General features: G+C 40.7%; 1 protein-coding gene across 7 annotated transcripts in view; it reads right to left on the reverse strand.

Moving 5' to 3' along the window:
• The window catches only part of EVL (Enah/Vasp-like), a 142,212-nt gene that overhangs the window by 50,392 nt on the left and 72,814 nt on the right, over nucleotides 1–19,006 (reverse strand). For all 7 annotated transcript variants that reach the window (XM_054161849.1, XM_054161850.1, XM_054161851.1 and 4 more), the window contains exons 2-3: nucleotides 15,763–15,931; nucleotides 10,340–10,517 (exon numbers count right to left, since the gene is read on the reverse strand). In XM_054161849.1, coding sequence (XP_054017824.1) covers nucleotides 10,340–10,517; nucleotides 15,763–15,931 — 347 coding nt within the window. The remainder of the gene's footprint in view (nucleotides 1–10,339; nucleotides 10,518–15,762; nucleotides 15,932–19,006) is intronic.

Raw genomic sequence — 19,006 nt, forward strand, 5'->3', positions numbered from 1 at the left:
GCCTTCTCCTCAACTGTGCAGCTGAGCACGTACAAGGGCAAAGGTGAGGCTCTCCATGAACTAGAATCACCTGCTAGCAGATTATTTCCTTCCTAAGTTGCATGACAGCCCAAGATTGTTCCATTTTATCGCAGCTGTGGTTCACTCCTTGCTGTGTCACAGGACCTATGCAGCTTGTTGAGCCATGACCAGGCAGCACAGGACTGCATCCACACTCATCACCTTGAGGTGAGCTGTTTTCACTCTGTGGGGTGGAAAGGAAACTACACAGTTATTGTAGACTAGATCCCTAGCATTTATGTGGCTGAAGTTCAGTTAAATGAATTCTGCTTTCGTCTGTATTGCTTCACTAAGATTAACTGGAGAAATTACAAGAGGCATTGCCATAAGGTTCTGAGATTCTGCTTGTGGAATGACACACCATCTAGAGCTTCACCCTTCCTTGGTGAAGATAAGATGCTGGATGACTGCATGGAGTCATCTACAAAGGCAATTAATAGACTTTGTGTGAGCTCCATGGGGATTACCAGCTAGCAGCAGAAGCTGCTCTACATGCTTTGCTGGCAGCAGCATATGGTGATTCACTCAGTGGTTGGAATTAAGCAGCAGATTTTCCCTTTAGCTGAGCATGCTGTCAAAGAGGGCTGCAGTGCTGTGCCCTACCTCCTCAGCCAAACCACTGACTGTCCCCACTCAGTGCTCTGGTCCTAGATACTGTGAACACATTTTTAGTGAATGTGTTCACACAGTGAACAATGGCACATAATGAAAGCAGAATTTAGAAACAAATTTCAAATAACTATTAGATTTATTGTGAAAAATTCTCTCAGCCCAGCAACCTATTCCTGAGTGCTATATATGTATGTGTGAACTTCTCCCCAAGTTCATTTCTGGTATAAAATTCAAAATTTTACATGTACAAAGACCATCAGAGCTCAGGCAGCTGGAGAAGAGGTAATCATCTGATGTACATTGCTCATATAAACATACACATATGGACACACACAACAAATATGCTGCAAATTCTCATTAACTATCCCAGGGAAATCCACATGGAGCCACTAAAAATACAGCTTACATGCATTAGTTTCCAGGCCCCTAATTTACTATTATTAAATCAGAGATTTAATTATTATTGTAGCAAACAATTAATTACAGCATAATTACAAATAATTAATCTATCAATCAGAAAGTTTGTGAGAGGATCATAGCAATATTGTCATGAATTGGAGAGGATTCTTAGGGTCCTTTACAGTCAGTGACAGAAAAAGAGAGGAAAAATAGGCTGAATTTTGCCTAGAGATGCTTGGTAGAGACACCTCAAATATGTAACTGACTGTCCTAGGAGCATCTGCTACTGTTCCCTGAGCACACAGACAGCCCAGACCAGTACAAACCCCTGCACTATAGATGCCTACATTTCTAATCCCATAGAAGGATCACACAGGGGGATCGTGGTCACACAATTATTACTCGTGTGAGCACACATACAAGAAGTGGATCACAGCTAGGGGAGTGCACGGGCTACTGCGTAAGAGCAAACTATTAAAAGATCTGGGTCTTAGCTGGGAATCCAGAGTCTACTAAATAAAAAACAAAGTAAATTTCTTGCCAGCTCAGCAACTAATAATCCAAATCTGTCTTAATCCCTACACATTTGTGTATCACATCTCAAATTAATCACACATATGATATCATTCTGCCACTCTGCTCTGATGAGACCTCACCTGGAGTACTGTGTCAGGCTCTGGGGGCCCCAACACAAGAGGGACTTGGACCTTCTACAGCAGGAAGGCTGAGGAGGGACTGTTTAGAAGGGCATGCAGGGATAGGACATGGGGCAATCGTTTTAAACTGAAGCAGGGTTGGTCATAAGGAAGACGTTCTTTACAATGAGAGTGATAAAACATTGGAGCAGGTTGCTCAGAGATGTGGTTGAGGCCCCATCTCTGGAGACATTCAAGATCAGACTTGATGTGTCCCTGGGCAGCCTGACCTAGTTGGAGGTATCCCTGCTCACTGCAGGAGGGGTGGACAAGATGACCTTTGAGAGCCCCTTCCAATCCAATGCAATCTGTGAATCTGTAAATCTGTAAATTATGAACTATTACAACATTTAAAGGTAGCATGAATCAGTCTGAAGAGTGGGGTGAGATGTCAGTGTATGCACAGAGGTAAAAAGAGCATTGTTCTGTGCAGAATTACAGCACCTCTAACTCATGCAAGGTCTCAAAAGAAAGACAAATTGCCCTAAAAAAGCAATTCTTGTTCCAATACAAATGAAGTCATGTTATTTCGGGAACTACTCTGGGACACCAAATATCAAAGCACTTTAAGAATGACAGAAAATGAACACAAAACTGAAAGGGTTTTTTTGTTATTTGTTTGTTTTAAATCAAATCTCCTCCAAGGAGCAACTTCTCTTTGACAGAAAGATATCATATGTCCCATAAACCAGTACTGCTGAGCAAAACAAAATGCACTGAGATTCGATATGTCACATACACCACTGGGAAAAGTAAAGAGAAAAACACTGTTCTCATCACAAAAAGCCATTTGCTCTTCATGTGCTTCAGATTTTTGAACAGCTATGGACTCCAAGCACAGGCTGATGGCTTATGCAGGAGATCATGTGGCAGACTGGGGTGTAAGTCCAGCCCTTTGCCCATTGCCTGTACAGAGCCCAAGGCACAGAGTCAGGACTGAGCCCACATGAGGAGATGCATACTGAGGGTGCCTGCAGGGCACTGCTGGCCTAGGCTCATGGCAGGTAATCCTTCTCTTGCCATGTCTCTGGGGAGAGGAGAGCAAGCAGAGGAGGACATGGAGCTGCTTGTGAATCATGGCATCTGGTGGCTCCAGGCTGAGATCCGCTCACTGCTGTGGCTAGTCCAAGTTAACACCACAAAAGGAGCCATCACCAGATGAAGAGGTATATTTAGTAAGCAAACACCCTAGAAATGGCGTGCAAATGAATACTAGCCTAAATCTGGCCTACACTACTTGCACATAAATTACTGGACTTCTTAAATTTTGATTAATTTCTTTTTTTCTTTTTCTAAGCTAATACATTCTTCTGCCACTCATCATAGTCTTGTGAAAAAGCCACATTGTATCTCCAACTGCTGAGCTCAGGGAACTTTTCCAGTTTGCACCAGTTTGAGGGCAATGCACAAGTGTATGAGGGCAATGGTCCTAGGGAATCTCACTAGGCGAAGTCTGCTTTCAATGTAAGTATCTCTTAAATCTCTCAACAGTTTTCTCCCCCAACAGTTTCCTTCCTGAAGTGGTTTCCATTTAGTGCAGAACGACTCAGCACAGCAAAAGATCAGTGCGAGACTCAAGAGCTGTTAGTTTTGTTATGCTCTTCGAAGAGCAGAGGCACCTTTTGTTGTTCGAGATGTGCAACAGCGGCTCTGGCACTGTTGCTGTTCTAATCAGGGATATAATAGAGTCCTGCAGAAAAGTGGCTAAGACACACACAAGCAACATGCCATGGGTTCTTATTAGCATAACACTGGGACAACATTTCACTGCCCTGAAAGACTTTCTGCCATGGATCTCTACCATCTGGGGGACTGAAAAACTAGGCAAAAATTGATGTCTACTTCTATAGAGCAGAATAATTAAATAACAGTTTGATACTTCCTGACAGATGAATAACAGCAATGATATTTACACTCATAACACTGAAAGGAGTCTGCAATCCCAGGTTATCTATTCATGAATGAAGCAATTCAACTCCTGTTCTCCAGCCAGCTAGAGCCAAACTAAAACAGAAGATTAACCAGTTTTACTTATTGCTTCTTTTTGCTGGGCCAACTTCTTTGATTTATGGTTTTAAACGTGTTCCTTTCCATGTGAACTTGACTTATGAAGCGTACCCAGGTTCTTAGATACATCATATAGAGCATCTCAGGAAATCAAGGTTAACCTGAGAAGAGGGTACAAGAACAATTTTGCAAGCAGGGGAAACTTGAAAAGAAATGGTTGGTTGTTCCAGAACCACAAGCAGTGGGTTCACATGAGGATTTTCACCTGCATCAGCATAGTAATAAAGAGCTCTGAGAGCAAGATGTGAATGCTACTACAGAAGATGTTTTTCATCTGGGGTCACAAGGGACTCCTGCTCACAAATGTCAGTCAGAGATGGGATCTGCTGAACATGTGGTGTGGCACAGGTCTTCACTGGTTGCTCAAGAAAATAAATTCACACCTAGTTTGCTGAGTGACAGTTCATTTGTCCAGTTTGCAGAGGAAGACATTTATTCCTATAATATTTAGCAGTATACTAAAAGATTATTTATGCTGGGTAGATTTTTCTGGACCAGTTTCAGTAATAAAGTAATACGGCAGATGAAAGGAAAAATCTCATCATTTTACTTGAATTTTCCCTCCCTCTTCACTGACTTACAAAATACAGCAAGTTAGATTAGAAACTGCCCTCAGAGCATTTCTGGGTGACTACAGTTTATATTGAAACTGGAGTAAGCATGATGCTGGAAAAACTGTGAAACTAAACCTTTCTCTAGTGCTTTTGAAAAATGTTACTACAGAAAGACTTATTCCCCTAGGAAACCTTTGATTTTTAAAGAAGAAAAAGCTTTTGGTATTTTTAACAGGCACTCAGTTAATCACTGCCTGTGGGGTGCTGTTTCGGCTAGCATGAGGTGTCTGACCAAATGGATCATATTTACACTAGGAGGTTTAAAAGTTTGTTATTTACAAATTCTCTATGCCTACATTATAAATAAGAGCCACTTCTGGGATGATTTGGTTAAAAGACCTGCAGCCCTGTAGTGTCTACACACAATGATGTTACATGAGTCTTTAAATGATATTAGCACACTTAAAAGTGTGCTAAACCACCACAAATACACTGTCTTAGTGGTTTATAACCTGCAGCAGCACACTTGATAGCACGGGAAATGAGTCTGCAGAGCCGTACGCAAAGGGCCTTGCACAGGGCATGGATCTCTTTACACCAGCATAGTTTTGGAACCAGCTGGTTGTAAGTGGGCATTGTGTTCTGTGGTAGGTCCCCTCCATTATTGATGAGTTATTTTATGTATTATGCAGTACTGTAATGAAGATGCAGTTTTTTGTCCTCCCACACTGTGTCCTCTGTGGTGCTGGGAAGTCTTGGGGCAATATTATCATATAAAACAGTTACTGCATTGTAGGAGATGAATGCAGCTGGCTGGCTTTTCCAGCAGTTACACTTCAGTGCCACTGAAATATCAGGAGATGTGGGACTAGCTTGAAAAATTCTAATGAGAAAATGAACTGAATATAACATTACAAAATTCTGTATTAAAAAAAATGCAGCACACCATAATCTTCACACACACCTTGCACTGACAGAAACCTTGCAAATACTTAGGACATCTAACCAGGAGAAAATGTGTGCTACATACTGACAGTTTGTCTGCTATTGGATGAATCAATGTTTTATTCTTCTGTTCTCCTCTTATTTTGGAGAGCTGAAAGCCCCCTCCTAGGTCTTTTTCCCAGTAGTATAGAGATACACTCTGGGACAAGGATAAGAGCAGAATGACTGAAGGAGTAGAAAAAGATCTCAAACTCTGAAGAACTTCACCAAATCCAACTTATGGGAAAGGGGCTGGAGAAATACTTGTCAAATAATTCACAGTGGTGGAAAGGAAAAGCCAGCAGATCTGCTAATTAGAAGAACAGGAGTAAGGAGCAATCCTTCTGACACAACATCCTCCCTTCAGAGTTAAAGCTGTGTCTGTTCCATGCTGGAAGACGTGGCTGAACTCTGCACCCTCTGTCTGTGACCCACAAACATTTGTACCACGTGGTCTGTAAGCCACTTACAGTCAGAACAAGAAAATGGCTTTCTTAGAATTAAAAAAGAATAAATAAGGCATTAGTTATGTTGTTCAAAACTCTCCCTTACTATATAATACTATTTTCCAGCCTTTCCATTCTTAGTCAGATAAGACAGCTGATATCTTCAACTGTGACTAATTCTGCATGCTGCATAAAGCTTACCAGCACATGGTGTTTATGCTTAGAAATATGACTTTATTGAACTGTAAGTCAACAATAACTATCCAAGTCCCCAGGACAAAGATACCAAAAGAAAAGCAGAAATCCACAGTATGTTGTATTCTCTGTTATTGACCATTAGGCTGCATAGATCAGACTCTCAATTCTTCTGCAAGAGGTACCAAGTCTTTAAGCCCAAGATGCCCTTGGAGTTGGTCACACCAAGCCACACAGCCACTGCCACCTTCTGCAGCATAGAAACATACAGGCACTGTCGGGGATCAGCATGGAAGCAAGGACAGGATCTAAAGTAAGCATCTAAAGAAGGAAAGAAATGAAGCCATTCTTTGCCTGCTCTTAGTGATTTGGGGAGCAAGAAAGGAGAGAAAGTAGTCTCATTCCCTTTCTCAGGGAGGTGTAACCACCCACTGAGAGAAACACTCAGTGTACATGCTCCATTAGCCCTGCAGAAAGATTTACCTTCACCACAGGTACCACCATCTTTCTTACAAAATTACAACAGTGAAGAACTTGCCATTTTAGCTTACTGCTATGCTCACCTTGTGTCTTGCTCTAGTAACTGTGTCATGCTGCTCTGGATAGGAAGGGGTAATGCTCTGTCCCCAGTGAAACTTGGCAGCAGGTGACAAGGTAGGCTGGTGACACTCCTTGCATCAGCTAGCTTATGCCAGCAAATTGTCTGGCTTCCCAAAGTGGACACTCATGAAAGAAAAACAATTTAATGGGAAGTAATTTGTCACACTAATGGTCTTCCTAAATGATATCTTTAAAAACATGTAAGCAAGAGATTGGTGATGAGCAAGTCAATGTTATTATTTGCTCTCATTTTGCAGGCTGGCTGAGAACCAAACCTTCATCTTTTTTCATTGTAAAGAAGAGATTAAAGAAACATATAAGGAAATCAAAGTAATTAGGCATATAAACAAGCTGGCAGGTAAGCCACTGTGATTCAGTGAGGCAACTGTCAGCCTCTGAAGGAAGGATGGTACACATTTGTATTATTTTTTTAGTCTTATTTTATCTCATTTCAGATTACTCTTAACATGATCATTATCTTCCTTACAAAGCACAAGACTGAGTTGAGTATGTGTTCAGCCCCTGCACTGCAAGACTTGCTTCACCCCACCCTGAGGATGTGCACTGGGAGAGGCTCCCATCACAGTACTGAATCTCACTGAGAATTTGGTCATGCATAAGATGACCACCTCTTCCTGTGGATAAAACTAAGAGTTCATCCACTGCAGAAATACAGCTAGGCAGCAAGTTTAGACTAATGCTTTTCTCCCAGCTTTCTCAAACTGGAATGTCAAGACCCCTGTGAATAATCCCTCCCTAGGGATGATCTTGGTTAACACAGCCTGGATGTAGAATCTGATTCAGCCCATTTAACCATAGGCATTTAATAAAGCACTTGGCTTAGTTTTCACTAGTGGCCCATGCAATCGACATAGACTGATCAGCACCTCTCTCATGAAAAGTGGGGCAGTCCAGTAATTCTCAATACCAGTTCATAGATGTGTATTCATTTGAAGTGATTCATTCATTTCAAAGTCAGCACTGCCTAAAAATGATTTCTAACTCCCCAAAACAAAGACTGCTATAATTTTTTTTACCTAGTTCAGCTAATGCACCATTCAAAAACCCACACAACTTTGCAACCCAGACTAGTCATTTTCCCAAATGTTACAGTACCCTGACTCCACATCTGCTGAAGATATGAGGTAGTCTCAGGTTTTCTGTTGTAGTCTACCATGATTAATTTTAGTCTATGAAAGTGGGCGGTAGAGTGAAGGGAGAAGCAGTCATGGAAGCTAGACTGTGTATCAACTATATAAACACATACATTCACAGTACCTACAAATGCATTCCTTAAAGCTTTCATCCATCTCCATAATCCCATGAGCAACTTTAATACCTGGATGCATAGATTCAATAAATACATTTTTCCTTAATGATTTTTCTCTATGAAAAAGCAAATGCTAATGCAGCATGCAGGCAGCAGAATGGATGGAGAATGCAGGCAGTGGCTGTACCTGGAAAGATACATGGTTATGTGTGCTTGTGTGAATTCCTGTTTGCAGTAATTCATACCCACAAAAGCTTAAGCACTATATGAGTCTAGAAAAGCACGTCTGAAAAAAAACCACACCACTTTATACCTTATATCTATTATGTACCTTTGCTGTCAACTCACATGCTGAGGATCATGGCAATAACTGGGAAACTTACAATGATATAAAAGTTCCCAATATAATCTATCACGATTTCGTAGGTAATAAAACTTTTGAATGGAAATACTTACAGAAATATTTTTATTAAAAATATCTTTTATAATTAATATTTTTAAAATGTATTTCATCAAATCAGAAGATTTTTTTGGGGCAAACGCCCCACAAATTCCCTTTAAACCAAATCTCAATTTTTGACAAGTTCAGCTGTAAAGAAGGGGACAACTGGTGATCTTTGAAAATTTTAATACTTCATGCATTAAAGTGGTTGTTGAAGCCTGAATATTTACCAGATTGTGGGTTTTTCCTCTAGAAACTTGGAAATTTTTTTCAGCTGTGACCTGATTCATATCTATCTGTGTGACAACTACAAGCTTTAAATGCAAGCTCTTCCGTGTGAGCTGGATCTTATGTCTGGAAAGTATCTAACACACTTTGGTGTGCTAAGTAAATGAATAAAAAGAATACCCACCAAACTGAAAATCATTATTTGCCATATATTCATAAACTTCCCAGAAATCTAAGAGGTTTTAAAAGTGCTCAAAAATACATTTCAAAAAATTCCTGTACTTTGCTAGAAGTACTTAACATAATTAAAGTAACCTTAAGGTTTCTTTCAGTTTAGTCTATGAGCAATAAATTCTCATCTTGAGACTTGTGTTTCCACAAGGTACCTCCATTGAACAACCTCAAAATCCTACAAAAGCCCCACTCCCTTTGATGGGAAGAGTCAGATGGAAACAAAATAAAACCAAACCAAACCGAACAACTTTCAGAAGAAAGGCAGACTTGTCACAGACATTAAACCAACCGCTGCATCAAGACCATAGTCAAAGTATCCTAATTTTGGAGTCTATCTGGTAGTCTACAAGGGCTAAGCATGTATGAGCAGCCAAAAATATCTATACTCATCAAACTTGCATGAGTTGAGGACTGCTAAGTGTTGGTCAGATTTCTTCCTGAAATATTCTGTCATGGAAAAACCAGAACTGAAAAAGTTGCAGCTGAAGAAGGCAGAATTCACTCCTCAGTACTTCAAATGAATCTCAGAATTGAATACATTATTTGCGATGACTTTTGCCTTTGTCAGTGTAACAGGATGAGTGGAAATAGCAAAAGGAAAAATAAGTTTTTTATATCGCAACTACACCTTTCAGTAGGGCATATTTGTATACTGAAAACTGCCAAGAGACAACCTCTCTCTGCAGAGCTGCTGTCCATTACCAGGTAACAATGCAGTGAAACCTTATGGCAGCAAGTGATGTAAGCCTTGACTCACTGTGTTTTCAAAAGGAAAACAGGGCTGTGGTGTGTATTTTGTAGGAGAAAAGCCACCACACAAGGACTGCTTTCTGTTCCCAGCCCAGGAGCTGCAGAGAGGCCATAGGCATGTGAGGGCAGTACTTCATCCAGATACTGCAGATCAAAATCTGTATTCCATTTAGAAACTAGGACTTTGTTTTGGGCTCTCATCAAGCTAATGCAATCGTAATGTCACAGAACAGTAAAATTCACCACAGAGTTCAACTGCAGGCAATACAGTACTTAGGAATAACATGAAAGTCCAGAGTACAAGCCTTCCCATTGTACCCTACGAAATAACCAAGACACCACACACTTCTCTTTTTGAAAGCCAGGACCTAAGAGCAAACAGCTGTAGCTGACACCCAGCACACGGGAAATACCAGCTCTGTGCTCTACCTCATAAAATGTTGTTAATTCCATTCTGCCTTCTGTTTATTTAAAGTCACTTTCTGCCATCCTACATATCACGTAATGCATGTATAGATCCACATAAATCTGTGGCTTTACTTGCCTATAGAGGCTTTCCCAAATAACCATTTATTTCCTACCACAAGTTAATGCATGACAAGGAATTAGAGAAAAAAACACTGAAGAACTGTACAGTTCACACCACAGCAAATGCTGATCTATAGGCTGTCTACCAGAGATGAACATTTTTTATTATAATGTTTCATAATGACACACTCTCCAACACATCTTCACTACGTGACTCGTAACAAACACTGTATAATGTCACAGAATACCGAAGAGCAGAATAGCTGCGAATTTACCTCCATCTTGTGAGTTCATGATGTTCAGAGCAAACAGCATTGCATTGGAGAACGTGGTAGCCTCCTCTTTGCTTGCAAAATTCAAGCCATAGACCTGCCGTGCATCGCGCCATTGATGAAAGGTAGGTGTTGCTTGATTGTACTTCAGTCCTTTCACAATGGAGTAATTAATGACTACCTGTGATTTGAAAGAAAGGAATGAAGATTAAAAATAGTTCTTTTTTTCAGTGGGATAAAACCCAGTCCTTTGGTAAAGCTTTACATTGGTAAAGGCAATTCATAGGCAGCTCCTAGAAGGCTGCACGGTAAGGCAGTGTGTGTTTTGATGACAGAAGACGCACACCTTGGGGTTAGATTTACAAAAGCTCCATTGAGCCTCGGGGTAAAAATCACACTAAAGCACTTCTGCAGGATACAGCTGTGCAGATCATGTAGATCTTGCAGACAGATGTGACGAGACAGTGCCAGCAGTTGCCATCCTTTGGGGGATGATCATACACAATTGTCAGAAAATGAGTCAGAAAGAACTCTTGGCACTAAACCTGCCCTACAGAAGATAAATCCAAACATTGCACTAGCTTTGCGTTTCTCCACTCACGTGACTGATCACCACTAGCTTCTTATGTTAAGAAAGTTTCTTCTCTAGAATCAGATAGGCAATGATAAAACCACACAAGAAAATACTTCCTCTCCCACCTGTACATTGTATAAATTCCAAGTATGGGGTGACTGCAGCAGAAGAGTGTTCCTGTATGTTTTAATTTAATGTGCTAAATACAATACCCCATTTGTCCTTGGGCAGGGAATGTGGAGGGCACCAAGCTACACAGTACACCTGAGATCTGATCAGAAACATCCAATGCTAAAAGCACAAGCTGCTCTAGGTGGAGATGGAAAGGCAGAAGTGTTTGCTGCACCATTAATAAGCCAGAAGAACCTGTGGCAGAGACAGCACCCCTGAGATACCCATCTGCGGTCTGACAATGGCACTCTGTTGTCACACAAATCTAAGAAACAAAATGACAACAGAAGGGATCATAATTATTCTCATAAACAGGCACAGTGCAGTTGAAAACAGAGAAGATGTAGGAAATGGAAGCTCTCTCTTCATCAGCCCACACAGGCCAGGAACAGACGGGAACACCACAGACACAGAAAATTAAAATTATGAGCAGGGAAATTCTAAAGTTCAATATTCAAATACAGCAAACGTGGTTTGAATATTTGAGATTGTCTCTACAAATGGAGATATTTTGGCTGGAGTTTTACCAAAAGCCAGAACAATCTCACAATGGAAAATCCTTCATGAAACTGGTTTGTATGGCTCATCTGTACATTAGGTGGGCTGGGCACTGCTATGCAGGAATAGGAAGAGGGATCTTGGTGCATGATGTTAAGGAAAGCACTATTAAAGTCAAAAAAGCACCAGAGGGTTAGTGTAGTTGCATAGTGTAAAAACTTATGCCAAAAACAATCTCATAGAAGTAAAATTTGCTTTCCCTAAATATCAACTCAAGGAACTCAGAGAATCTGAGGGTTTGATCCCTTCATTTGAATAAAGAAAGATTTTAAATGTTGACCTTCTTCAATAATCAGAATATCTACACATGTTGTATCAAGCTCAAAACAATTTCAAAATAGGAAATGAAACACAAAATAGTCAGTTTCACTTATCTCCTTTGGCTAATGTTTCCAGAATACAGAAAAAAAAGAGGATGGGTGTAGGCATCCTGGGGCAGGCAGGGGATTTTGTGATTTATTAAAAAGATCAAAACCAAGAAGCCCTTTCCTCTGACTGCAGTCTGTAGGCTGCTGAGTTATATGTTGTCAGTAGTGAAGACAGTGGTTGTTGACAAGACTCACAGGAATGGGGCTAGAAGGGATTGAGGGGGCCTCAGGACCACATCTGAGGTGTAACTACAAGCAAGATGATGAGAAGAGCTCCCACACAAGTCTTACCACACATACTGGTGCTTATTCAACCAGAACAAGACATTTGTTGCTTCTCCAGAGCATGAAACAGTTCAGAAGTTGGTTTTCAGTTTGGGTAACAGACTGTGGCACTGTCAGTGCTCAGATTTCTCTCATGGGGAGCACTCATACAACTGCTAAACCAGGGAGGATATGGCACAGCAACTAAAAAATGCTACAGCTGAGGTCAGATTCCTTATTTCTGTAAACAGGCCCAAACCTGAACAACTTCTAGTAAGTTACAGTGATGATTAATTGGTTCCTTTATTTTTCAAAGAATGTGGTTTAGTTTATATCCCAAGAATACTGTCCCCATTCCAGTTTTGGCTTAGGCTCAAATGCAAAATGTCCCACCTTTCCTGAGGCCCTGTTTTTATGTTCCCTTCTTAGCCATGTCAATACATCAAACCCTCAGGAGATGTGATTCAGTTTTGACTTGCACCCTCCTCCCCATCTATTTATTTAGCACATGCCTTTTGGTGATGAGATCACGCTGAGCTGAAATCACTTGCTGTAAAGTCATTATATTTAAACCCTCTGTTGATTTGGCTCCGAAGTTTGGAGTTGGAGAGCTACTACTCAAGAGCTAAACCAAAGAGATGGACCCTTGCGCATTTTTAGCTTTGTGAACCTCTTGTGTGGTGACTGAAGTTAATACACTTCACCTTTACAGCAGGCTAGGTTACAACTGGCAAGCTGCAACATGGGAATAATCTGTTTGCTTGCAAGTATTGGGCTTCAAGAAAATTAAAGCTGCAAGGAAACATCAAAGTTCATGATGTCAAGTGATTGTAACACTGTTCTCGCCTTAGCTTCAAAACAGTTCTGGCCTCTGTGGCTACTTCAAAACATCAAAAAGTCTTCTGGTTTTCAGAAGATTACCACTCATGCCAGCGTGAGTCTACGCAAATGTGCATGTCTGTGCAGAGCAGAAACTGGAATTCATGCACCACTGGCGCTGCTGCTGCTGCACGCAAGCACACAATGAGCACATCAGCCAGACACATAAGGAGAACAATAGGTCAGGTGACCACTTCCTGGTGGTGAGAATGGTGCTGAAGTTCTGCCACTCTAAAACCCACATTTCTTTGTGGTGGATGTTTTACACGCCGTCAGCTAGTGAAGAAGATTAACACAGATGAGGTAAACAGAATGAGAAGACAGTACTATAAACTCTCAGCACATGATCCAGTTAAGAGCTAGAAAACAGGCAGCTAGATAAAGCCAAAACTGTAAGTCTACAGAAGAAGATACATGAAAAAAAGAAAGAGGATGAAAAGCAAAGAAAGAGGATGAAAAGTAAAGAAAGAGATGAGACATGTAATATAAACCAACAAAAATTAAAAGGGAAACACTAGAGGCGGGCAGAGGTGAAGTCATGAAGATTATTCTAGTCTACACCTTGCCAAGCAGTATGTAATAAAAATTATACTGTTCCTTTGTGGTATTGTTGTGTTATGTATTTTAAACTGTTTGCTTGACTCTCAGAAATCAGCTTCATTATACGCCAAATCCAGTGTTAGCTGCAGATTGGTCCTTTTCAGAAAAATATAGCTTTCTTGGCAAAGTAACTGCTTTACTCAAACCTTACTTCCAGTGTGATTTAGCACAACCTGAGAACAAGCATGAAATAGCTTGTACAGAGAATTATTTTTACAGAAATTAATTTCTGTTCTCATTAAATGCAAACACTTAGCAAGCCTAACAAGCTTATGATACCATGTGAGATATATAAAACATATTAAATTCTGAATCTTGAGACTTTCAGAATGTTCATTTTAATACTACTCTGCTGTGCTGTCTTCAATTTACTGCTACTCTAATCATATTTAAGTTGAATACTCTCTTTTAGACAGATGAAGTGACTGAGGTCCTTTTTTGTTTGTTTGAGGAAGGACTTTTAGTCTGTAAACCCTAGAAAAATATATTTTTTCTATCTGTTTCCTGCTGAACTGAGATGATTTTTAGATGTCACATAGACTCCTTGTAAGCAGGAACATTTGCAAGCGATGTTACAGTTAATGCAAAACACGTTTAAAGTACAGCTCAAGATTTGACTTTTTAATATATTCTATTCTGTCAATTGTGTACTCCAATTAAGACAGACCTCTGGTACATAGTCTCATGTATATATGTAGCCTTTATAACTTTTGCTTGTTTTACACCAACTATTCCAACCCATGTCAGATTCTGGTTACATGAAAATCTTTTACATTCACCTGCTGGCTATGTAAAATAAACAGCCAGCACAGCTTGTTAGGAAGCAATACTTAGTTTCACAACTGACTAAGAAGCTGCTGTATTTCACTTATTTTCTAGAATATTTTCTATTTTTGAAATGGAATTACATTAATATATTGCCTTTGCTCTACTGAGGAGTCCGAAGACCATGGCAGAAGATACATCAAATGTTTCAAAAGTGCACTGCAAGGAGCTAAAAAACTCTACCTCCCTACTTCTATTCTGCTTTTCCTTTTTCAAAATGATGACTGCATATATGGACAGTGAAGCAAAGTCCCTAACACTTCCAGTAACCAGCCTGACTAACCCTTCCATTTGGCCTAAGCATCATTACAGCTGAGGGACATCATCTGCATTTCCATAAGCAAATTGGACAAGTCAACATTTCTGGCAGTTGAGAGGTGATGGTGCCACACCTGTTGCTTTCTGATTTGGCCTTCCTTGCCAGGCCCCTGCCCATCTCACACTGGCAGCAGTGCTCACCACACCTTCCCAGGAGGCAACACTGCTCTCTGAACCAACAGGAGATCAATTTCCCACGTTTTTCTGAGTCTTCTGCCAAGTTGAGGGCTCAAGGTGAGCATGGGAGGCAGGCAGCCCAGACAGGTTGGGTTGCAACTGCCATGCTGGCCTCATGCCAACACAGAGGGAATCCCCAAGTCTGAAATTTCTGCTTTAAAATGCAAATGGTCCTCAGGTACAGCACTGCTACTCCACTTGAGTATATATTTTTTTAATTTATGACCTAAACACGACATTTGGTTACGGAGCTTCTGATGGAAGGCACTACCTGGCACACCCATGAGCCAGGCTGCCCACAGCCATGCCATGGTGGCCTAGGGCTGAGCACTGTGATTTGGTGGCTGAAGGGGGTCGGATCCCAGTTCTGGTCATCTAAATCTCATATAGCTCCTTTAATACCCAAGGAGCTCCAGAGGACTTAGGCTGCTGTAAATCAGATCATGGTGTGCACCTAGGATGAACTAATTACTTATCACAACAATTTAACAATCACACTTTGTGAGATGGAAGTGCAGAATGACTGCCATTTTTTTAAAATAAATTACACAAAGTTTGAAGGGTTGGAGTAAACAGACTTGTAGGCACCTTGCAGGGAGCAGGAAATGTTGCTAGACTGCATGAAGTATAGAACTGACAGTATCAAATGAGATCAAAGGTTAATTTACAGGAAACTGAATACAGTTACTCACTTGTTGATCTTGCAGTTTAACTCCAACTACCCTGAAGGTGTTCGTGGCCGTGTTGTGGTATATGTTGATTCTGCTGAATCCCTGCTGTCCAGGTTTGATTGGCACCCATTTCTTACTGGTATCGTCATAGACCATAACTGAAGCCCGGGCTTGGCAAATACTCTGTTCACTGGAGAGTAAAAACAGCAAAATCAGGAAAAAAAAAGCCACTGAGTTTGCCATTCACTAGCAAAAATATCTAAACCAACAGAAATTATCAGAACTATTCGCAACATATGTTTTATAAGAGATCTGCTAATCCTTTGAATGCAATCTGCCTGGTAAATTAAAGCTGGCATGTATGATGTGTTCATAGGTTTAAAAAACTCTGGTATGCTGCTGTTTTGAACTGATAATCTGTTTTATACAAAAATATTAGGCCCTGAGGAATAACTTGTTTCACACAAACGTTATAGAAACTGTCCAACAGTCTGAATGCTCAATTTATTTTATGTACCTATTGGCAAGCGAAGCCTTGCACATTTACATGAAAACTTACCAGTATTTTACATCCCACTGACAAAATAAATGTGACATTCACAGCTCAGTTACACGTTTAAAACTGGAAGCAACCAGACCTTGAACCAAAAGCTATGTTAGGTAAACTGAAGAAATCAATTACGTTAATCCAGCTGATGCCTAATACCCAGACTGACTGATGCACTTAGAAGTCCCAGAATACATGGTGCAAAACACACAGAAAATCTCTTTCCTTCATCAGTCACAAAGAAAGCGGGAAAGGGGAATCCGTGTATGCATTTCAGTATCAATGTAAATAGCCCTTATTTTGCGTAGCACTAATATTGAACTATTTTTGTCCTGTAGATTAACAGAAATTCATCAGTTCTTCACCTCTTGCTTGCATATTTGTGACTAATATACACATGCCAGATTCATGCCAAAACACACCTTTCACCTGCAAGAAATGCCACTGGCAAAGACTGTTGAGATGACACGTCAATATGGATCAGGAGTTCAACTCCCACCCTCCTGACTTCCCAGTCACTTTTCTTGTGACAGAGAAAAAAAAGAGCTCTTTTATAAAAAGGAAAAAGGAATCCTCCAAGTTTTGGTGATGGGAGACCTTCAAACGTAAGAGGGATATCCAACGAGCAGATAGTGAACATTAGGCCTGCATAAAGCTGTTAGGATTTATGTCCTGAAAAGCTATTAAGTTCATGAGCATCTCATTAACTTTAAACCCATATATATTTATATACAGCTCCCTTCCTTGGCCCAAGCTGTGTTAAATAATTTTTGGCAGTGCAATATCAAGCGGTAACCCTCTTTGCACACAAATCCCCTTTCTCCCCTCTCTTGCATATACAATATATTTTTTACTTTTTTTTCCCCCTCAGTAATGCCTTGTTTGCACATAAACACACCAGAAGTTTCTGGACACTGCTAAATCTGCACTTCTACTGTGATAAATTATACCACTTGCATATTACACCAAATGTTGCAAGCCCAAACCCACTTGATCCCATCACCATCATCTTTTTAATGTAAGGGAGCATGTTACTGTAAGTATTAAGAGGATCTGGGTAGATTACAGCATCAGTTTTCAATCTTTTATGATATGTGGGTTTCAGAAAGAATTCCAAGGCAGATGCATCCCCCACTATACACTAAAGCCTATGGATGCCAGATTGTTTTATCAGTCACTTTGCACAGACTCCAGGTAGCCCACAGACCTCCTCTAGGCTGTGGGAAAGAGCCTGAGAATGCTTCACAACATTTACAGAGGGAGCAATGATGATGGCAGATGTCTCCATAAAGAACAAAGTGAGAAAATTCATAATAAAGTATGGGTTTTTTATTATGTAGCTTGCTATATTCTATTACTGAAACAATACATTCAGCCCAGAACAACTAAACATTATTTTACTTATATTACTGAAAATTTATAAAATCAAGATCATCCATCAGTTGCTGTGGCTTTGTTATGCAAGGTACCTGGAGAGCAGCTCTGCCTTTGCTCATGTACTTACACAGCAAATACTTCTCCACCCCTTTTTTTCTAAGGTAAGTTAAGGCAGCTTCTTTATATCTGACACCAGCATCTGAGGGATTGAGCTTGCTCCAGCCTGTCTAATCCTCCAGCTGGTGCAAGAGGCACAGACTAGCAGTAGCAGCAGCACTGCCTACCTCTTCCAGACCTGCCCAGTGATGCTCACTCTGCTTCAGATTCACAGATGGGGAGGACAGGACAGAACTGCACTGGAAAAAGGCAAGTACACCGGACTAGCCTTGCCATGTAGAAGCAGAACGGGTGAAAATAATCTCCAGTGTAGTCCTATGGCTGGATGATGCCTATCTGCCTGGGCTACCATGCGTCATGTGCCACTTTCACTTTCGGAGCTGTGAGGAGAAGCAGTTGCCCAGGGCCACAGCAACCTCCTGCCTAGATTGCCACCAGGCTCCCAGAAAACATGGTCCTTGAGAGAGTCACACTCAGCCAACATAACAACGGGTCCTTCTCCTTAGTCCTTGCTGGTCACTACAAGTCACAATGTACTAAGCAAGCAAGACCATGCCAGCAGTTTCAACAGAGCTAGTCTCAGACCCAAAGTCACCTCCATCTCAGTTGAATTTTGGAACCCATACTTGCCACTGGCTCCTTAATTAGTCACAATTAATTAAATTATTCTTATTTACAACAAGGAGAATAGAGTGAACCATATATAGACATGAGTGTCTTACCATGGTGTAATTTGTAACGCCATATCCAGATTCCAGTGAATACAGCAGCTTTGCCTTCAGACTGCTGTGACTTAAACGGCAGCAAAGAACCCCTTTACAACTCCATGAAATATGGATGCAGACCCCAGAAGCAATACTTAATGCATGACTACCAATTGCTACTGTAATATAAAGCAACAGATCAAGCTCAATCTCTGCTCTCCCTGAAGTCAATGAAGTTTCTCATCATTCATATAAATGGAAACAGGATTAAGCATGTTATCTGGCCTCCAGTGAAATAACAGAAAGGAACATAAAACAAGTACAGCACGAGGGGAATCCTTTCCTGCAAAGCACTTCATCAATCTTTCACAAGCTAAAATGCCCCCAGGGACTCATTGCTACCTTCCTGTCTCACCCTAAATGGAGATGTAACTCACTATGCCTAAAGACTCTGTACTTATCCTACCCACAAAAAGCACAACTCTTCCACTGCTGCTTTAAGCTCAGCAAATATTCCTTT

Source organism: Dryobates pubescens, chromosome 5, assembly GCF_014839835.1.
Source record: "Dryobates pubescens isolate bDryPub1 chromosome 5, bDryPub1.pri, whole genome shotgun sequence".
Taxonomy (NCBI): Eukaryota; Metazoa; Chordata; class Aves; order Piciformes; family Picidae; genus Dryobates; species Dryobates pubescens.